The 21,775-nt window shown below is 57.0% G+C and overlaps 1 protein-coding gene across 2 annotated transcripts; it reads right to left on the bottom strand.

The window, feature by feature from the left end:
* Window positions 1–138: 138 nt before the first annotated feature.
* Window positions 139–15,949, bottom strand: LOC140902172 (ceramide kinase-like). 2 transcript variants are annotated; one of them, XM_073321949.1, is made up of 13 exons: window positions 15,503–15,949; window positions 8,277–8,369; window positions 7,168–7,293; window positions 6,555–6,683; window positions 5,487–5,550; window positions 5,208–5,353; window positions 4,716–4,790; window positions 4,265–4,417; window positions 3,731–3,836; window positions 3,062–3,150; window positions 2,355–2,554; window positions 1,751–1,950; window positions 139–767 (listed from the first exon to the last, which is right to left on the bottom strand). In XM_073321949.1, the coding sequence occupies exons 1-13, from the start codon at window positions 15,660–15,662 to the stop codon at window positions 704–706; spliced, it is 1,605 nt and encodes a 534-aa protein (XP_073178050.1). In that variant the 5' UTR covers window positions 15,663–15,949; the 3' UTR covers window positions 139–703. The 2 variants fall into 2 exon arrangements, with proteins under 2 accessions (XP_073178050.1, XP_073178052.1); XM_073321951.1 differs by lacking the exon at window positions 4,265–4,417.
* Window positions 15,950–21,775: the final 5,826 nt, after the last annotated feature.

Here is a 21,775-nt window from a genome sequence, read left to right as displayed (position 1 = left end):
GATAGCCGCAAGGAAGGGAGTGGCATTAAATCAGAGGCCAGTCGCCATTCGTGCACAGTGCCCATGCCCCCACAGCCTGTCGAGGCATGTCTTGCTGCCCACCCCCACCACAAAGGCACCGGATGCCCCTGATCCCCACCCCTGGTGGAAACCAAACACAGCCAAGCAGGACCCGTTCTCCCTTTATTTGTGACTGAGCTGCTTTTTCAGAAGCCCCCCTAGAGTTCTCTACTTGCCCCCCATCGTGCCCACTCCCCCAGCTACATTATATCTGGCCCCGTTTACCCCCGGCGTCTGGGCTACACTACAGCGTTAGGTCAACCCAAGGCCACTTATATCGACCTAACTGAAAGTGTCAACACTGAACTTTGGCTCCTGCTGACGTAACCACCCCACTACACCGACTGTGATCACTGCAGCAGCTTCATGCAGGGTGGTGGCAGCCTGAGCCCCCAGGTTGCTGCAGAGGACTGTGGGTTCCGCTCCTGTCCGCACCCCACCTCGGAGCCAGCCAGGCAGGGATGGTTCAACCCCCACGGCTGACCCAGCATGGCACAACTCCCTCTGGGGGTCAGGGAGCAAACAGAGGGCTCTGACATGCGGCTGTCCCGCAGACCACAGTGTCTGTCACCCTGCAGGGCTCTTGGTTTCCACTGATGGGCGAGGGCACAGCCCTCTCACAGGACGCAGCTCCAAGCAGCCCCTAAACCAGGCCCATCTTCTGCTCGATGCCCCGGGCAAACAGGTGGATGAGCTGCCCATGCACCCTGTGGACAAAAGACGGCATCAGCAGGACAACCTGGAAAGTGGGAGTGTCAGAAATGGGAGGAAATGTAATAGCGCACAGGGACAGGTCCTGCACTCAGAGACAAGCACTGAGGCTTTTTGCTACAAGTTGGGGCCTGACCGGTTGGAAGCAGCAGAAGAGAAAGACCTGTTTTTCTTTACATGGGAGATCACTGGATGACTATGAGCTGCCAATGTGACGTGGCTGTGAACGGCTAATGCGATCCTAGGCTGCAGAGAAGGGTAGCACTGGAAGGGACCTCAAGAAGTCACCTAGTCCCAGTCCCTGCACTCAAGGTAGCACTGTGTAATAGCTAGACAGGGGGTCATCTAACCTGTTCTCAAAACCCTCCAGTGAGAGGCCACAGCCTCCCTAGGCAATTTGTTCCCATGTTTAGCCACCCTGACCTTTTAGGAAAAACTTCCTAATGTCCAACCTAAACTGCCCTGGCTGCAATTCAAGCCCATTGCTTCTTGTCCTACCCTCAGAGATCCAGGAGAATCCCTCCCTCCCCGTTATGACAACTTTTTATGTAACTGAAAACTGTTCTCATGTCCCCCCCTCAATCTTCTCTTCTCCATGCTTCAGTCTTCCCTTATCAGGCCATGTTTTCTAGCCCTTGGATCAGTTCTGTTGCTCTCTGGACTGTCTCCACTTTGCCTACATCTCTCCTGAAATGTGGGGCCCAGCACTGGACACAGTCCTGCAGCGGAGGCCTTGTCAGCATGGAGTGGAAAGAAGAATTACTGCTTGTGTCTTGCTTACAACAATCCTAGAGGGCAGAAAGGGACCAAACTCCCACAATCCTTTGGGAAGCTCCCATAATGCTATGGGGGGAAGCCCTGCATGCTATTGTCAAGTGGCTTTCACACCATGTGCGGGAGGGCATGGACATGGCTGCTCTGGAGCATTTCCTCCTCCCCCTGCTGCAGGCCTTCCCCCCATGGGGTTATGGACACTCACCTGACACTGATGTCAGCATGGGGCAGGGTCTCCCCATCACAGCTCCAGGAGCTCAGTGGCTGCTCCCCCCAGCACAGCCCCTGTAGAAGCCCCTTCCACCCCCTGCAGCCAGGTCGCTCCCTCTCCTCGCTGTCCTCCAGCTGCTTGGGGGTAAAGCGCAGGGCCCGCACCCGGTGTACGCTCACAAAGGGCAGGTCAAACTGCAGAGGGAAGAGGGGAGTTGGACTGAGTGAGAGGCCTGGGCAAGGACCTAGCTCCAGGGGCCTCTCCCTGTCCCTCCTGGGGGTCATGACCCAGCCTTGCTGGGAGGGACTGCCCCATCCCCCACAGTGGGGGTTAGCTGCTCCCCTGATGCTGGAGCCCCCGGGGGCTGGACCCAGAATGGATCCGGCAGTGACTGCTGGAGCCTGCCCTCCTCCCACTCAGCGTTCCCACACCCCAACCTGCTGCTTACTGACCCCATGGACCATGTTCCCACCATCTCCCTTCCCCATGGCTGTGACTCCAGGCCTGCTCATCCTCCTCATGCCACCGGGCCTGGCCCATGACCCCTTCCTGGGCCCTGGGAGTCCACATATGCCCTGGGTCTGGCCCACCCCCCCACCTGGTCCCGATGGTCCATGTGTCGACTCAGGTGACGCAGGAAGCCCAGAGCTGAGCACTCGCGCACCAGGATGAGGTCGGCTGTGCCGTCGGCCAGGTGGGCGCTGGGCGAAAGGCCGTCAGGGCTCTTGGGGCAGGCGCTGCTCATGCAGGTCAAGTTAATGGCCAGAAAACGGCCCTGCTCCCGCTGCCACTCACTGACTGGGGGAGAGACACCGTTACTCCCAGTCTCCCTGCCCCAACCCCCCACATCCCTCCACCACTTGCTGGCTGGGGGAGAGACACCGTTACCCTGGTCCCCCTGCCACTTGCTGTTTTGGGGGCAGTTTAAATCCCAGATTGACACTCCCCCTCCTGGCCTTTTGGGTATCATTTATTATAGCATGACTGCAGGGGAGTCTAGTGGGTGACAGCAGAGGGGGGAGGGAGTCAGAGCCAGGACTCCTGGGTTCTCCCCCGGCTCTGGGAAGGGAGTGGGGTCAGTTGGGTTAGGGTGTGGGGGGCTGGACACTAGGAGTCCTCTCCCCAGCTCTGCTGGTGCCTGTGGCTCTGGGCCCATCTCAGCCTCCTTTTGTTGCATGTCATTGCAGGAGCCCCCAGGCTGACCTGGGTTTACAAGAGCTAGTCAGGGTGTCCCCGGCTGCTCCTGCGGCCCCAGCTGGCTTGTTAGTGCAAGGGGCGGGGACACCTGTTCTGTGCTCAGCTCACCTGCAGCCCCAGTGCTTTCCTGCTGTGGCAGCTTCTCCTCCTCGCTCCTCCCCAGGAGCTGGTGACTGGACTCGGAGCAGACAAGGCAGCTACAATGGAAGAGGTTGTTATAGCAAGTGTCCAGGGCCCCAGCCCCTCCACAGGGCTCAGAGCCATCCTGTAGGCACTGGGGGAGCTGCCTCAGGTGTGACTAATGCTGCCTGAGTCTGCAGAGAGCCTGAGCCCATCACTCTGAGTTTGTGGGGGGAAGCTGCTCCAAGTATGACTGACTGCCTGAGCCAATCACTGTAAGGGGGAAGGAGCTGCTTGAACATTTAATGAATGCAGACTGGTTTGTGGGTGGGATACAAAGTCACCCCCCCCCCAACCTCCGAGCCTCAAAATGCTCTGGGCTGCCACTGCTGGCAGGAGCATGGGGTTCCCCCCCATTCCCTGAGGGGCATGAGGCCCTGGATTGACAACCCCTTCCCATGGGATCCAGTCCCACCCCAATGGGCCAGCAGCCTACCTGCAGCCCCCCCCCCACCTTGCAGCCCCTCCCACAGGACACCAGCCTCCCCACCCCATCCTGCAGCTCCCCCATGCTCCCTCTGCTCTGCAGACCCCAGGCCAGCAGCCCCCCCACCTACCGCCTGCAGCCCCTCCCACAGGCCAGCAGCCGCCACCTACCCTGCCCTGCAGCGCGTCTGGTCCCGGGGATTGGCCTCAGTGCCCCCTGCCGTCAGGAACTCTACGGTGCCCTCATAGCTGCGGTTACACAGCACGGCCTTGAACCCTGTGTGGGGCGGGGGGGGGAGGGTTCAAGGCTCCACGTGGCCTGCTCCAGTCAAAAGACTGTTTCCCACACACAAACCCATGGAGCCCTCCTTGAGGCTTGTTCCTTCCCTGCCCCCCAGACATGCCACCCCCTCCCCTCTGGCAGTCTTGGTCTGCCTAGGCCCTCCCAGTGCATGCCCTGTGGGCAGCGACCGCCCCATGGTGCATCTCAGGCCCGGCTCCTTCTGCCCCATCTCCCGGTCAGTCCCCAGGTTCCCAGATGGGTGAGGGAACCCCCTGAGCCCATCCCTCCCCCCCATGTCCTTTCTGGGGCAGGGGCTCCCTCTCCAGTCCCCACCCTCTGTTTGGCTGGGGGACCCCTGGCCTCTCCCTCACTGGGGTCCCCACACTCCCCAGGCCTGCCACACCCTCTGGGTCCCCTGGCACCTGAGAAGTCATAGCGCATCGGGCCCATCCAGCGGTGCCGCTCACTGTCGCTCACCACATCCCCATAGAAGCCGTAGCCCACCAGCGAGACCGCATACCGCAGCAGCCGCTCATGGTGGTGGACACTGCACACGTCCAGGGGCTGGCTGTCCCCTGGGGCAGAGAGGGGCCCGGACACCTGAATACACAGAGTCCTGCCTCTCCTCCACCCCCACACCCCCGCAGCTCTACTCCACCAACCTCCCACTCCCTTCCCAGAGCTGGAGAGAGAACCCAGGAGTCCTGGCTCCCAGACACCTGCCCCCAGACCCACCAGCCCCCACTCCCCTCTCAGGGCCATCAGAGAACCCAGGAGTCCAGGCTCCCAGCCCACCCCTCCCCCCGCCTCGCTCTGACCCACCAGACCCCACTCCAATCCCAGGTGAACAAATAGGACCCAGGTGTCCTGTACCGATGATGATGTGCAGGGCAGAGGTGACGGGGTCATTGGTCCCCACCGTGGCGAAGCAGATGCAGTCCGTGGAGCCTGGGTTGGGAGAACGGAGTGAGTCGTCCCCTGGGACCTGCTGAGCTGTTACCCCTTGCAGGCTCCACAGCCCCACACCCAGACCCTCTTCCGCCCCCTACCTGTCCCCAGTGCCCTCCCTCTGACCAGCTCCCCCCATCCTCCACCCCCACCCTGTTGCCCATCTCCCCCGTGTCCGCTATCTCCACCAGCCCCTGCCCCCCACAGCTTCCCCCACAACCCCTCCACTCCACCGCCTCTTCCACCCCCCACCTGTCCCCAGTGATCTCCCTCCGACCAGCTCCCCCCGTCCTCCACCCCCACCCTGCTGCCCACCTCCCCACTGTCCTCTAACTCCACTGGCCCCTGCCCCCCTGGACCTCTGCCCCCCACTTCCCTGCTCCCCCCCCCAGCCCCTCTCTCTCCTCCGATGCACACCTGCAGGGATGATGCCGATGCGGAGTCTGGGGGGCAGGAGTGTGGCCGCAGGGTTGTCCTCAGGAATCCCAGCCTTCCTCTGTGTCCGGGAGATGAGTGCATGCATCAGCTCGTTAAACGTCCCATCACCCCCGACGCAAACCAGCCTGGGAGGCAGAGACCTAGGGGTTAGTGGGGCTGGGGGGGGCTGCCCAGGGGGTACGTGAAGTGTATGGGGGGGTTAATGGAGCTGCCCCATCCTAGGGTTGGGTGGTGGGGCAGGGTAAAGGGGTCTCTCACCCATCCAGGTCGCCCAGGTCTTGCTGCAGGATGAGCTCTCTGGCCTCGTGGGGTCGCTGGGTCTCTGTGGGGAGATGGGGGGGTGAGTGAGCAGAGAGGGTATTGGGTGGGGGTGGGAGTGGGAGGGAGTCAGGGGGCACTTGGAAGTGTTGCAGGGGTGGGAATTGCTCATGGGGCAGAGGTGGGAGGGGGCAGCACAGCGCGATGATGTGCGGTGGTCACTCAAGAGGGGGGATATGTAGGGGGTTTCAGAGGAAGGGGGCAGCATGGTGGAGTTGGCCAAGGATGGGGAGGGAGGGGCTGTCATAAAATGGGAATTTTCTATATTATTTTTATGAACCCTATCCATGCCTCAGTTTCCCCTGTGCATGGTTGAGTTACCCGGTGGGTGGGAAAGGACTGTGAGGGCTCAGGGCAGATTCAGAGACATTGTGGTGAATGTCACCTCACTGCCAGAGACTAAATGGGTCTGAGGCTGGCCACTGATCAATGTATAAATCCTTGAGGACACAAGCAAATTCTTGGAGCCTGGATCCATGGCTGGCTGTTAGCCAGGATGGCCATGGCCGCAGCCCCCTGCTCTGGGTGTCCCTGAGCCGCTGACAGCTGGATGCCAGGACTGGACGCAGGGGATGGATCACACAATAAACCCCCGGCTCTGTCCATCCCTCTGGAGCACCTGGCACAGGCCACGGTCAGCAGACAGGACATGGGGCTAGCTTGACCATTGGTCTGACCCAGCCTGGACGTTATTATGTTCTGTCCTCATCAGTCCCACTGTGCGGCCAAGTCTCTAGCAGGCGTCTGTCCTGGCAGCCTCACTGGGCCGAGCTCCCTGTGTGAATCTGGAAGGCTGGAGCCCCGAGGCTCGGTCCAAGCAGAGGAGGAGGCCATGTGTACTCCGAAGGAAGAGAGACCTCAGGAGGGTCTGGCACACTGAGGGGTCCTTCCCAGAGACTGTTCTCAAGCTGGGGGCATAGCATCGACCCTATAGGTCTGTGACTGGGGGTCACTCAGTGGGAGGGGGCAGCACAGGATAATATGGGGAGATGTTGGGTGGGCACTCACCTATGACTTCTGTCTGGATCCCTGCCAGGGCAAAAAGCCCGGCCACCCGGTCCCGGTAAATCTCACCCGCGCGGCACCGCCCCCCCACGGGATTCACAAAGACCAGAAGCTTCCTGGGGCGTGTGACACCTGCCGGGGGAGCAGAGAGAGCATCACCTCAGGTCACAAGTTCCTGGGGGGGTGCATGATGGAGTGGGGGTGCTCCTGGGGCACAGGTTCTTACCCCCCACCCCACCGTAGGGATGCCCCAACCCACCATCCCCTCCAGGGACACCCTCGCCCGGAGCGGCTGCTATGGGTCCAGCACAGGATGCTGGCACCCAGCCCCAGGGAGAGGGTCACAGCTCCCTCTGCCCATCATGGGGTGGGGTCCCCCAGCACTGCTGACCCCAGCAGTAGGAAATAACCAGAGTGCTGTGATCCCCAGGGACCCTCTGGCTCCACAGCCTGGTCTGGTGCCTCCTCCCCAAGGCTACTGACTAGTACCCCCCACTGCTGCCCTCCTTACTGACCGCCCCCCAGTGCTGACCAGTCCCCCCCAGTATGAACCAGTCTCCCCTGCCTTACTGACCAGTATCCCGCCAGTACTGACTGCCCCCCCCCCAGTACTGACCATGCAGCTGGATGCTCCGCTGCAGGGCATCGACCCAGCGTGGGGCCAGTCCCGAGCCAGGGGCCACAGTGAACTCCAGGGAGCCCAGGCTCCAGCGCTGTCGCTTCTCCCGCTGCACGAAGAAAACTGGGGGGAACGAGAGCCGGGGGGTCAGAGCCCAGGGGCAAGGCTGTGACCCCCACAGAGCAGCTGTCCTGCGGATGGGGAGTCAGTCACTCCCATTAGTCTCTGACCCCCACACACCCCCGTTTCCATTGCTCTGAACTGCCTCATCCCATCCTGTCCCACTGCCAGTACCTGCCCTGCAAACTCATTTCTGCTGTCCAGCCCTACCCCCAAACCCATCTGCCTGGAGCTGTCCCCAAACCCATCTCCACTGCCCAACCCTGCCACCAAACCCATCTCCTCTGCTGGGTCCTGTCCCCCAAACCCATCTCCTCTGCCCAGCCCTGTCCCCCAAACCCATCTCCTCTTCCTGGAGCTGTCCCCCAAACCCATCTCCACTGCCCAGCCCTGCCACCAAACCCATCTCCTCTGCCCAGCCCAGCCCCCAAACCCATCTGCCTGGAGCTGTCCCCCAAACCCATCTCCACTGCCCAACCCTGCCACCAAACCCATCTCCTCTGCCGGATCCTGTCCCCCAAACTCATCTCGGCTGCCCAACCCTGCCACCCAAACCCATCTCTGCTGCCTGTCCCTGTCCCCCAGTCCATCTCGGCTGCTCAACCCTGCCACCAAACCCATCTCCTCTGCCGGGTCTTGTCCCCCAAACCCATCTGCCTGGAGCTGTCCCCCAAACCTATCTCCTCTGCCCAACCCTGCCCCCCAAACCCGTCTCTGCTGCCTGTCCCTGTCCCCCAATCCATCTCCTCTGCCGGGTCCTGACCCCCAAACCCATCTCGGCTGCCCAACCCTGACCCCCAAACCCATCTTGGCTGCCCAACCCTTCCACCCAAACCCACCTCCGCTGCCTGGCACCGCCACCTCATCAGTTGCTGACGTCTCAGATGCTTCAAATACAGCCTCTCCCCCACACCCTCAGCCCCTTCCCCAGAGGGTCCTGGGGCAAGGGATGCCCCACAGCCCCCCCCCCTTGCCACCTGACTCACCTGTGAACTGGTTTCCCTCCACTGTGGGGGGGGAGCCAGACCCGCCCAGCTGCACCCCGACCATCTCGGTGATAGGGATGCAGAAGCTTTGGCCTGCGAGGGAACAGGAGAGGGGTTAGCACAGGACTCCTGGGTTCTATCCTGGCTCTGGGAGGGGAGTGGGGTCTGGTGGGTTAGAGCAGGGGGGGCTGGGAGCCAGGACACCTGGGTTCTCTCCCTGGCTCTGGGTGGGGAGTGGGGTCTAGTGCTTAGGGCCCAGGGGTCAGTGATCCTCCCTCCCTCAGCCCAGGGAAGGGGGGAAAGGTGTGCCAGGCATCTGTGTGCAGGGTGTGCATGGAGCTGTTGCCAGACCAGGCCCTGGGGCAGCCCTGACCAGCCCAACCAGTCGCGCCACTCGCTGACCCAGCTCAGCTGCTGCGGGGCAGGAGGGGTGGTGGGACCGGATGTGCTCAGGAGCATGACGCTCTGTCAAATCTCCCTGGGCACATACTAATCATGCTGTGCTGTCCCAGACGCTGCTGCTCTGGGGCCTTAGACCCCAGAGCCCCAAGGCATTCCCACCTCAGCTGGCTTGTGTTCCGTTCCCCTAGCATATCTGCCTGACTCAACAGGACACCTGGGTTCTCGCCCCAGCTCTGGGAGGGGAGTGGGGTCTGGTGGGTTAGAGCAGGGGTGGGGGTTTAGAAGCCAGGACTCCTGGGTTCTCCCCAGCTCTGGGAGGGGAGTGGGGTTCAGAAGGTTAGACAGAGGGGGCTGGAAACCAGGACTCCTGGGTTCTCCCCCCGGCTCTGGAAGGGAAGGGGAGTCTGGTGGGTCAGAGCGGCGAAACTGGGTGTTAGGACTTCTGGGTTCTATATGGACCCTCTCGCTGATAACATAATACAAATTGAACCAAAATTCTGATCATTAACAGACGCATGTCCTCCCCAGACCCTCGACCCCAGGAAAGACCCTCACCTGCTGGGAAATCAGAGGAAAGCTCAAATTCGCTCACCTCCCCAGAAACAAGTATTGTGTGAAAATCAGGACCAGCAGGGGCGGGAATAGGGTCCTGTATAGGACAAAACTCCTAATATCAGGATGGGGGGGGGGTCACACTACTCAGGAACTCTTTCTGCAACCAGCATCCCATTTCCCCCCCAACCCCACCCCCATGCCCAACCCAACCTGCCACAATTCAGGATGATTTGGCTTTCGGGTGGGTTGTTGCAGAAACTGCAGCTGCCGATTCACTGGGTAATAAATGCCAGCCCATCCCTGGTGCTTGGGTTCCCTTGGGGAATCGCTTAATTACAGGAGTGTTTTAAAATATGCAGCTAGGCAATTAACCCCCAGTTCTCCTCGTTCGGCCTAAGGGAGAATTTGCGACACCCGGATGCACGCTGCGATACCAGCGCTGCTGCGTGAACCCCTGAGGTCAGAGCCAAACCCACAGGCATCGAAACTACAGTGCCAGAAATAGGAGACATTTTGATCCTGAGGTCACCAACTCCAGCCGCAGGGAATGGGGCACTGGGCCTTTCCCAGCAATGTCACAGAGCTGGCCTCTCTCTGGGCTGGGCGGGGGATGCAGAAACTTTCCCCCCAGGGTCCCAGGCTAGGGAGAGAGAAGACCATTGCTAGTACAACTAACAGCTGGCTGGATGTTTCAATGCAGCTGAACACCAGGTCAGTCATACAGGCTCAACAGATACAGAGGCGCTTAGAACAGGAGGGAACAGATGTCAGATAGGCAGTGGGACTGTGATTCTAGAGAGGCCTGGGCGGGTCCCGGCAGATACCAACTGAACCTGAGTGCCCGCTGTGCTCCCACGGTTAACCATGCAATGAATATCTAGCTACACAAACTACCAAGGGAAGTGGCAGACCATGGCTTCGGATAACGACTGGCTGCCTTTCTGGAAGCTGCTACACTTTTAACTAAACACAGGGCTGCTTCAGACGCAGACAAGTCATTGGTCTAGCCCAGGGTGCTCTGAGCTGGGTGAACCCTTGGGATGGGCTGAGTTCACATGTGTTTGTGAGGTTTTAGCACACACCATAGCTGTAAGAAATGCTTCAGGGACCACTTCTAAAACAAGGCCTAATCTTCATTTAGGGATCTGGGGCAAAAATTGGGGATTGGTCCTGCTTTGAGCTGGGGGTTGGACTAGATGACCTCCTGAGCTCCCTTCCAACCCTGATATTCTATGATTCTGCCCCGAAACCTGCATCTTGTGAGGGGAGGGGGCTTGTTTTGCTGATGTGTGGCTGAGGGAAAGGAGAACCTGCTGATTCAAACTGGGAACAAAAAGAGGGGGACAGAGACAAACAGCAAGAAAGCCTGCGAGCAGAGCATGATGCTGGAAAAAGGGTCTAGTGGCTAACGAGGCTGGGGCTGCAAACTAAGGAACAGCTCGCTTTGTTCCTGGTCTCTCCTGTGTTTGGAGAAGCAGGACTTTATTTACAAGGAATGAACAAACAAGACTGCTTGAAAGGCAATACGGACTCCAACAGGAACCTCCCCCAGGACCCAAACTGACCAGCCACTCAGGGCGAAAAGGAGTAACTGGGACCTGGGTACAAATGGGGCACTAGTGATAGGAGCGGGGGAGGTGGCACCTCTGCAAGCGGCATTGGTGAGCCCGAGCCTGGATAGCATGCCCAGTTCTGGTGTCCACACTTCAAAGGGCTGCTGATAAATTGGGAAGGGTTCAGGAAAGAGTGACAAGGATGGTCTGAGGGCTGGAAAAGCTGCTTTTCAGTGAGAAGCTGTTTTATCAAAGGGCAGGTCTCCCCTGAAAGCACGGCATCAGGAGAAAGCGTAGTTAATCTGCTCCCCGAGAGACACTCTGGTGACACAGCACTGACTGCAGGGGGTGAGGTGGGTGTCACAGCAGGCTTGTCAAGCCCCTGAGCAACACAGTTATACCCATCTAGGGCTGTGGTGCTGACCAGGTCTCAGGCACTTTTTTCACCCCCGCCCCACCCCCACCCCCCAGTGTCTAAGCACCTCACGCTCTGTAATGTCACAGCACCCCAGGGTGCAGGTACAACTGTGCCCCCCAACAAACTCAGTGACGTGGCCACGTCACACCAACCACGGTCAGCAGAGCCCAGACACCCACAGGGCTGGCCCATCCTCCTCCTCTCACTGAAGGCTCCCTTTATACGAGGCCTTAGCCAAGAGACTAAGCGGTAACATAATCACCAACTGCAAATACCTAATGTGGCCCAAAGCTTCTGACAGCAGCAGCTGGCTCTTTGCTGACGGGCTGGGTGGTGGGGGCTGGAAGAACAGGAATGAGACATGAGCAAGACTGGTCTGTCCGGATGAGGGGATACGGGGCCTTTCCCGCCAGGGTCAGGACCCTCTGAGTTAGGTGTCTGGCCTGGTTTAGACAATAACTAGGTCTCCCCTTCCCAAGGCAGTGCCCTGCTCACTGGCGTGGGGCTGGTTCAGTCTCTCCTACTGAAGCTATTTCTCTTGCTACAAACAAATGTTCTTTGGCACACAGCTGGCCTGTGACTGGCTCTATGGCTTCTTGGGATTGGCCATAGAGCCAGGAGATCAGACTGGCTGGGTCTAGTCCCTGGGTCTAAAGACTGTTTTACTGCAGTTCACGCCATGGATCAACTTCACCCAGAGACTGAAAACACCCTGCCCTAGCATCCCTCAGAGCCAGGGGGTAGAGTGGGACCCCAGCTAGGCTCACGGCCCCCTCCTCAGAGGACGGTTTTATCCTCGGGCTCAGCTTTGGCAGGGAAGCCACACCCCAACCTCTCTTACAGCCTGGACGGGAGTGCAACTGTGCCAGTCCTTGCACTGAGGCGGGCAGAGGTTTGACCCTCATTCTCCCACACCCCAGGGGAGTGCTCTGACCACTAGGCTGCCAGGCAGCTCTGGTGCCCAGCTCCGTTCCCTGGCCAAGGAGCTTGCGGGCCTATCTGCGGGCTGTGAAGAGGCTGCAGGCTACTGATGAGGCTAGATGGCTGCTTAGGAGACAGTGCTGAGCATGGGAGGGTGGTATCTCGGTGCCCCTGCCCCGGAGGGCTGAGGGGCTTGCACTGTGGAGTTTGTTTACTGCTCAGCATGGCTGATAGAATTGGTACCCCAATTCCCTGCAGAGGCTGCAGCACAGCCAAAGCCCCCAGTGCTTTTGTGACCCTGGTATGAAGGCACGAGCCCTGTCCACCCTGCTGCGTCTACACATTGTTATGATGAGTATTGTGGTGCCTCACATGGACCACGGCCACATTGTACTAGGCACTGCATAGAACAAAGAGACATAATCTGAATTAACTCTCAGGTGTAGATAAACCTGCAGATTAAGATAGGGTGTGAATTTAAAGTACAACAGCTATTCCTGATTAAGTCTGTGTGTGGATGCTGACATTCCAGAACAGGAGTGCCTAGTTTCTGTTTCCTCTTACTCCACCTTTGAACAGGAGAAGGAAGGCACTGTCGGCTACACTTGTGAGCGCATTAAAGCAGGCCTGGGCACCCTAGCTCACTCCCCGTCCACACTGCCAAGGCGCATAGAGTGCTCTGGCTCCACGGCTAGAGCGCTCCTTGTACTCCACCTGGCAAGATTAACTGATCAGCCTCCGGAAACGTCCCATAATCCCCTTAAGTCAAGTGACCACTCTTCTCATTGTTTTTGAATTGCTGCAGGAATGTGTCTATGCCCCTGACAGCTGGCTGCTTGAAGCAAGCCCTTACTGTGGAATGCAGTGTGTGAGAGAAGGAGGTGGGGGGAGGGGGGTCTGCTGCTGTCTGAACTTACAAGACAGCATGCTGACATGCTCTCAGCCCCCCAAAAACCCACTCTCTCCCACCCCACATACACACAACACACTCCCTGTCACACTCCACACCCCATCCCCCATTTGAAAAGCACGTTGCAGCCACTTGCATGCTGGAATAGCTGCCCATAATGCACCGCTCCCAAAGCCACTGCAAGTGCCGCAAATGTGGCCACGCCAGTGCACTGTGGACAGACTGCAGCGCTTTCCCTGCTGCGCTCTGCGAAGGCTGGTTTAACTCAAAGCGCTCTACATCTGCAAGTGTAGCCATGCCCTTAGTGTCATGTACAGGGAGTGACTGCACTTCAAATTCACACCCTAGCTATGTTGTAGGATTGTGGAAGGGACTTCAAAAGGTCATCTAGTCCAGCCCCGCATGCTGAGGAAGGACCAGGGAAACCCAGATCATCCCTGACAGGGGTTTGTCCAGACTGTGCTGAAACCTCTCATGATGGGGATTCCTCAGCCTCCCTGGTAAGATGATTCTAGAGCTGAACAACTCTGAGAGTTAGAAAGTGTTTTCCTAAAATCTAACCTTCATCTCCCTTGTTGCAGGTTAAGCCCGTCACTTCTTGTCCCTGAGTCCATTGACGGTAAGAAACGTCTTACTAATTGCCCTGTGTAGACATGGCCTTACATTCACACCTGCCCTTAATTCGGATTAACCTTCAAGTGTAGACAAACCTTTTAGGAGTAGCTTGTTGCTGGCTAGTTTAGGCCATGTCCACACGAGCACTTTTGTTGGTATAACTTATGTGACTCAGGGGATGTGAAAAAAACAACCTTTCTGAACAACATAAATTGCACCGACAGAAGTGCTGGTGTGGACAATGCTGTGTGGGCAGGAAACACTCTCCTGACACCAGAGCTAGTACCACTTGTTGGGGGTGGTTTGATGAGGCCGACAGGAGAGCGCTCTCCCGCCAGCACAGAGCAGCTACAGTGGAGACCTTAGAGCTGTGCCGCTGTAAGGTCTCTAGTGCAGACATGGCCTCTGTGAAGAAGGGCGCAGTGGTTTGGAGATTTTGGTGCAACTGGTTCAATTCTCATTGCTCTGCCATGGCCGCCCCAGCCTGTCTGCATCTCCGCTGCCCTGCTAGGCAATGGAGCTGGTGGTATTTCCCTCACAGAGGTGGGGGAGGATGGCAAACACTTTGAGAGACACTGATGCGAAGCGCTACACTAGTTTGTTCTGTGGGAATGGATTTGTCTGCCCATGGGGTTAATCAGGAATGCTGATTCCAGAACAGCTTGTCCTGGGTAACCTAGCACAGGCCAGTCAACCCTAACCCACAGTGTCTGACCCCGGCCTGACCTCCTTCAAGGCACAGGAAGGGTTCCTGCTCTGCCAACAAGCTGCCCTGGTTAATGGTTAATTACCAGAGGAAATCACACCCATGGAGAAGGAGGTCATTTATCTGCACGAAAGCACAGGGCAAATATTATCGAATAACTTGGGGTAGGAGGCAGTGGACCTGGCCTTTCCCTGGAGGCCTGTGGCCCCACTGATTAGATCCCAGTAGTGCCCAGTTGTTTTGCCCCAAGCACACACAGAATCTGTGCTGCACATCTGGCCTACAGGGCTCTCTTTGCCTAGCTGTACAGGGGAATATTGCCCTTGGAGAAGGGGCCTGATACCCCATCCCAGACTCCCACACCAATGGGAGGGGGTGTTTCCGCACATGTGCTGGGCAGCGCTGGCCCTGTGTGATGGAAGGGACATGGAGTGGGGCACAGACAAGCCTGACCCGGATCTCCTGTTCTCTGCCCGTGGCACACAGCAGCTAAGCCCCTGAGGATGGAATTGCTCAATTTAGGGAGATTTGGTCACATTAGATAATAAATCACAACTGGCTCATTAGGGGCCCTCGCCATAGCTCCCCCCACCCCCATGGTGCCAGGTGCTAGACACAGAATAATCTGTCCAATGCCCCGCCAGCCTCTGCCCTCGGACGGGCACCCCTCTCAGCAAAGGCTTCTGGGCAATGGGTGCAGACATAATAAGCGTCATGGTGGGGTCTGATGGGTGATGGTGATCCTGGGTGAGGGGCACTCAGAAAACTGTCTCCCCCCACCCCCGGGTCCTGTGGGATCTCCCCTGGGTCATCACTGGATCAGCCCCCACCCCAGGGCCCGTGGCAGGTGCGAGGGGGGGAGCAGTTCCCAAGGACAATTCTCTCCTGGTGAGGCACCTGCCCCTGAGGAATTAAAGGACCCCGTCTCAGCGGGACGATGGCAGCAAAACCTGGGGCAGGGATACACAGCGTCCCCTTGGCTAACCTCCCTCAGTGCACAAGGCATGAATGGAACCCAGGAGTCCTGAGTGCCCCTCCCCCCGACTTGAGAATAGAACCCAGGAGCCCTAGACACCTCCACTCCCTCCTGGAGCTGCGGAAAGGACCTATCTCCCCCCGCCGCCGCCCCGAGGTCCCCGGACTCACCAGCGGCGCCCGGACGGCTCAGTGGCTCCGGGGTCCCCAGCAGGAACTCACCCCCTGGGGGCAGCGAGACGCGGAATCGGCCGCGCGGAGTGCGCAGCAGGGAGAGGTGGAAGGGGTCTCCCATGGCGGGGAGGGATGGGTCGGGGGTCGGGGTAGCCATCACGGGTCAATTCGGTTCTAGGAGGGTTCAGGGCTACAGCTGTCAGACAGGATCGGGTCCGGGTCCACGGGCAGGGGCGTCCGGTTCCGGGAGATCGGATCCGGGTTCGGGTCCACGGGCACTAGAGGGTCTGGCGAAGGCGCTGCAGCTGGATCCCGGCTCCAGGTGTTTTAACCTGCGGGAGGTGCGGGCTGCTCCCGGGGCGGGGAAACCGGAGAGACCCGCCCTCGGCTAGCCTTGGGACAGGACGGGAACCTCCAGGCTCCTTCAGCCCCCCCAGCCCGGACCCCCTAGGAGCCTACAGACTCCACCCCCGCCGCCCCACACCTCTAGGACCCCGCATGCCACATCATTCCCCAGGATCCTTCAGCCTCCCCGTATCACCCCTCACAGCCTCCAGCCCCTCACCCCTCAGGAACCTCTAGACCCCGACCCCACATTCCTGTGAGCCTCCAGTCTCGTCCCCCCAGTGCACACATTCCCCACCCCCCCGAAAGGACGGGGCAGCTGGGGGCAAGACGCGGGGGGGTGGGGGCGTTGTCCATGTGCAGCTTATTCATAGGCTGTTCTGCAGCCTGTACTTAGCCTACAAGCAGCCCCAGCACCCACCCCAGAGATGGCTACATCTCGGAGCCAAGTGTGAAGGGGGCCCTATGCAGGTGTCCCCTCATGCCCCACCTGGAGGGGTCATGTCTGAGCACCGGGCGAGGGGTCCCTATGTAAACTGCCCCCCTGGGCCCCATGCCAGCAGGGCTGCATTTCAGTGCCAGGCATGGGATCCCTGTATAAACAGCCTCCCTGCCCCATCCCAGAGACAGCTGCATCTCAGTGCTGGATGAGACCTGTTTTGACTCTCTCTGCTCTCCCCTGTTCCCTATGGCCACAGCCCTGTAGGTCCCTCAGGCCTGCCCAGGCCTGGGAGCGGCTGAGCCCTTAGATGACAAGAATAAAAGGAGGCCTGGAGTATTGTTTTCATCTGGGAAATGAGCAGGGGAAGGGGCTTGATTTCAGGGCTGATCCCATAATGCCTGGGCTCATAAGGTGCCCATAAACCTGGTAGCCCCAGACGCTCAGTGAAAGAGCCGGGTCCCTGGGGGAGCTGCCAGTGCCGCTGAGCCCAGGTTACAGACCCAGTGGGGCTGGGCTCAGACCCGTCTCCTGGTGGCACATTCACTGGGTTACTGCAAGGGCCAAGAGCCACTGCTCCACAGGGAGTGAGCGAGGGAGCTACAGCTTAGTGGCTTGGGGCGGGAGGGGGCTCAGCCAGGAGGGACAGATTCCGAGACCCCAGGGACCATTATCCCCAGTCCGACCACCTGAGACTCATCCACTTACCCTTGTACTAAGACCAATCCTTTGTGTTTGGGTAAAGCAGTTTCTGGAAAGATAGCCACTGCAGCCGGGGCTGGGTTTGGAGACATGGAGCCCTGGCAACACCACCACCGTTGGGAGTTAGATCAAGGGGGCGTGTATGGGGAGAGATAGCTGGGGATTTGAATAGGCCAGTGGGTCTCAAACTTTTGTAGTGGTGACCCCTTTCACACAGCAAGCCTCTTAGTGCACCCCCCTTATAAATTAAAAGTAAATTTAATATATTTAACACCATTATAAATGCGGGAGGCAAAGCGGGGTTTGGGGTGGAGGCTGACAGCTCACGAGCCTCTATGTAATAACCTCACGACCGCCTCAGGGGTCCCAACCCCCAGTTTGAGAACACCTGGAATATACGCTATTTATCCCCATACACCCCATCTCCATAGACCCCATAGAGGTCTATCTAGACCTCCCCATTCATCTATCTATCCCCATATATCTGGTCCCCCCTCTCGATCTCCATACACCCCATCATCATCCATCTATCTATCCCCACACACCTTTCTCTCTCTGACTCTCCATGGCAGTTGTGTGTTTGGGCTTCCTTGTTGTTTTGTCTTCCTGGCCTTGGTCAGACAAACACACATGGCTTTATTCTTTTTAATCTCATTTCCTTATGCCTCCAGCACTCAGGTGTGTGGGTGGGCATGTGTGTATGGGGAGGGGGGTATGTGTGTTCCCCCCTCCTCTCTATTTTGCAATCTGTCACTTTTCCTGGTCTCTTACAACACATAGAAAAGCACCGTCTTGCACATTGATTTCCCATCACTGCCTCCAGCGATGCCAGCAGCTCCGGCCATGGGACAGGCCCACCTGGTTCTGTAACTTGCTGGGCAGGCGTGCATGGGGCAGCATGCCGTGCTGGGGGCAGTGCGTCATAGCTGTTCGACCATGCATGTGCAGGTGGGAGCACATGGGGCATACAGTCTCACCCCTTCCTCTCTGCCCATTCAGATGCAGGTTACCCTAATTCAAGATGGCTGGCACTGGGGATCAGTTCTACAAAAGGACTTAAGCCCTTGTGTCATGGGTTCCCAGGCTCTCATCAATGCCCCGTCTGTAACCCCGTCCTTGGGAGTGACCCTTTTAGCGTGACAGAACCCTATAGGGGCTGGCATGTGGCCTCCACGACTCTGGCCTCGTGATGAGAGGCAGCAATCTTTGTCTCTCTCTGTGGCTCTGGCAGTGAATCCGGCCAAGCCATACTCCTGCGGGAGGCTCGTTCCATGGCCCTTTGGGCACAAGGCTGGTCCTATTTGCGGTGACACCAGAAAACCATTTCTCTGTCCCCTGGCCTATGGCATCTGAAAGTGCTTAGGGCCGCGTGGAGAAGCGAAGGTTAAGTGAAGCGAAGAGCCACATCTCCCTTGAGCAACACTGATGGAGGAACCATATTTGCTTCTTCCAGGCCTGGTTTTTCACACTCCTGAGTAACGTAGTTACACCGACTTACTTTCCTATTATAGAGCAGGCCTGAGACCCAGGTGGGAGAGCCCTGTCTCTCTCTCTGAATAGCTGATGTTATTCCAGCCATTTCACTCCTTTCTCCTTTGTTCTTCTGCCATTGAGGTCATACCTTCTGCCTACCCTGTTTCCTCATGTTAGGTGTTGCTTGTTCAGTCATTGGGAGTGACTCATGGGCTTTCCAGCTCCTCTGTTGATCTGAGTCAGTTTCACCCAGTTCTGTTACCCATTCATCCTAGGCCTGGTCCACACTAGAAAATTAAGTTGTTAACTCCGTCACTCAGGGGTGTGAAAAAACTACACTGCTGAGTGGTGTGGTTAAGCCACCTAACCCCTGGCGTAGACAACGCTGCATTGCTGGAAGATCTAATGGCTGCCTCTCAGGGGGTGGATTCGTTACGGCGGCAGGAGCCCCTCGCCTGTTGGCGTAGCTAGCGTCAACACAGGAGCGCTACAGAGGCGTTCTAAGTGTAGACAAGCCCCTAGACGCACCTCATTTCACCTGTGCTGCTCCAAGAGCAGCATTAACCCTTCCCCCCTCCCTCAGGTGATGATGAGGAGAGAGGGGAAACTGAGGTACACCTTGTCTTTGTAAAGGTCTCAGCGGATGTTCTCCCTGCATCCCAGTGCTTGGCACACTCAGCCACAGGCTCAGGAGGTCCCGGTTTTCGGTGCCACAGAGGTGGCAGGCGGAGGCTGCGTGTCCATCCCTGTGGCTGGTGGCCCAGTGAGTGTGTTCTACATAAAGTGATGCAGATTTAACAAAAAGAAAAGGAGTACTTGTGGCACCTTAGAGACTAACCAATTTATTTGAGCATAAGCTTTCGTGAGCTACAGCTCACTTCATTGGATGCATACTGTGGAAACTGCAGAAGACATTATATACACAGAGACCATGAAACAATACCTCCTCCCACCCCACTCTCCTGCTAGTAATAGCTTATCTAAAGTGATCACTCTCCTTGCAATGTGTATGATAATCAAGGTGGGCCATTTCCAGCACAAATCCAGGTTTTCTCACCCACCCCTTCCAAAAACCACACACACAAACTCACTCTCCTGCTGGTAATACCTTATCCAAAGTGACCACTATCCTTACAATGTGTATGAAAATCAAGGTGGGCCATTTCCGGCACAAATCCAGGTTTTCTCACCCCCCCCCACCCAAAAAACACACACACACAAACTCACTCTCCTGCTGGTAATAGCTTATCCAAAGTGACCACTCTCCCTACAATGTGCATGATAATCAAGGTGGGCCATTTCTGGCACAAATCCAGGTCTTCTCAACCCCCCACCCCCACCCCACCCCACCCACAAACTCACTCTCCTGCTGGTAATAGCTCATCCAAACTGACCACTCTCCTTACAATGTGTATGATAATCAAGGTGGGCCATTTCCAGCATAAATCCAAGTTTAACCAGAACGTCGGGGGGGGGGGGGTAGGAAAAAACAAGGGGAAATAGGCTACCTTGCATAATGACTTAGCCACTCCCAGTCTCTATTTAAGCCTAAATTAATAGTATCCAATTTGCAAATGAATTCCAATTCAGCAGTCTCTCGCTGGAGTCTGGATTTGAAGTTTTTTTGTTGCAAGATAGCGACCTTCATGTCTGTAATTGCGTGACCAGAGAGATTGAAGTGTTCTCCGACTGGTTTATGAATGTTATAATTCTTGACATCTGATTTGTGTCCATTTATTCTTTTACGTAGAGACTGTCCAGTTTGACCAATGTACATGGCAGAGGGGCATTGCTGGCACATGATGGCATATATCACATTGGTGGATGTGCAGGTGAACAAGCCTCTGATAGTGTGGCTGATGTTATTAGGCCCTGTGATGGTGTCCCCTGAATAGATATGTGGGCACAGTTGGCAACGGGCTTTGTTGCAAGGGTAGGTTCCTGGGTTAGTGGTTCTGTTGTGTGGTATGTGGTTGTTGGTGAGTATTTGCTTCAGGTTGGGGGGCTGTCTGTAGGCAAGGACTGGCCTGTCTCCCAAGATTTGTGAGAGTGATGGGTCATCCTTCAGGATAGGTTGTAGATCCTTAATAACGCGTTGGAGGGGTTTTAGCTGGGGGCTGAAGGTGACGGCTAGTGGCGTTCTGTTATTTTCTTTGTTAGGTCTGTCCTGTAGTAGGTGACTTCTGGGAACTCCTCTGGCTCTATCAATCTGTTTCTTCACTTCCGCAGGTGGGTATTGTAGTTGTAAGAATGCTTGATAGAGATCTTGTAGGTGTTTGTCTCTGTCTGAGGGGTTGGAGCAAATGCGGTTGTATCGCAGAGCTTGGCTGTAGATGATGGATCGTGTGGTGTGGTCAGGGTGAAAGCTGGAGGCATGCAGGTAGGAATAGCGGTCAGTAGGTTTCCGGTATAGGGTGGTGTTTATGTGACCATTGTTTATTAGCACTGTAGTGTCCAGGAAGTGGATCTCTTGTGTGGACTGGACCAGGCTGAGGTTGGTGGTGGGATGGAAATTGTTGAAATCATGGTGGAATTCCTCAAGGGCTTCTTTTCCATGGGTCCAGATGATGAAGATGTCATCAATATAGCGCAAGTAGAGTAGGGGCGTTAGGGGACGAGAGCTGAGGAAGCGTTGTTCTAAATCAGCCATAAAAATGTTGGCTTACTGTGGGGCCATGCGGGTACCCATAGCAGGGCCGCTGATCTGAAGGGATACATTGTCCCCAAATGTGAAATAGTTATGGGTAAGGACAAAGTCACAAAGTTCAGCCACCAGGTTAGCCGTGAGAAGCCGTCAAGAACACTATCCCTGATAATGTCACGGCTAACCTGGTGGCTGAACTTTGTGACTTTGGTACACTTATGGGTACCCGCATGGCCCCACAGTGTGCCAACATTTGTATGGCTGATTTAGAACAACGCTTCCTCAGCTCTCGTCCCCGAACGCCCCTTATCATACACATTGTGAGGAGAGTGGTCAGTTTGGATGGGCTATTGCCAGCAGGAGAGTGAGTTTGTGTGTGTGTGTATGAGGGTGGGGGGTGAGAAAAGCTGGATTTGTGCCGGACATGGCCCACCTTGATTATCATGTACATTGTAAGGAGAGTGACCCCTTTAGATAAGCTTTTACCAGCAGGAGAGTGGGGTGGGGGAGGTATTTTTTCATGCTTTGTGTGTGTATAAAAAGATCTTCTACGCTTTCCACGGCATGCATCCGATGAAGTGAGCTGTAGCTCAGGGAAGCTCGTGCTCAAATAAATTGGTCGGTCTCTAAGGTGCCACAAGTCCTCCTGTTCTTTTTGCTCAAATCA

This window comes from Lepidochelys kempii, chromosome 23 (genome assembly GCF_965140265.1).
Source record: "Lepidochelys kempii isolate rLepKem1 chromosome 23, rLepKem1.hap2, whole genome shotgun sequence".
Classification (NCBI taxonomy): Eukaryota; Metazoa; Chordata; order Testudines; family Cheloniidae; genus Lepidochelys; species Lepidochelys kempii.
This window is presented reverse-complemented; position numbering and strand designations above follow the sequence as displayed.

Excerpts from the sequence above, each read along its gene's own strand:
- LOC140902172 (XM_073321949.1), bottom strand. The coding sequence starts at position 15,662 with ATGGCTACCCCGACCCCCGACCCATCCCTCCCCGCCATGGGAGACCCC. Across the intron at positions 5,354-5,486 it reads GACCTGGGCGACCTGGATGG|GCTGGTTTGCGTCGGGGGTG; the intron begins GTGAGAGACCCC and ends TCTGCCTCCCAG. Across the intron at positions 3,837-4,264 it reads GATGCGCTATGACTTCTCAG|GGTTCAAGGCCGTGCTGTGT; the intron begins GTGCCAGGGGAC and ends CGCCCCACACAG.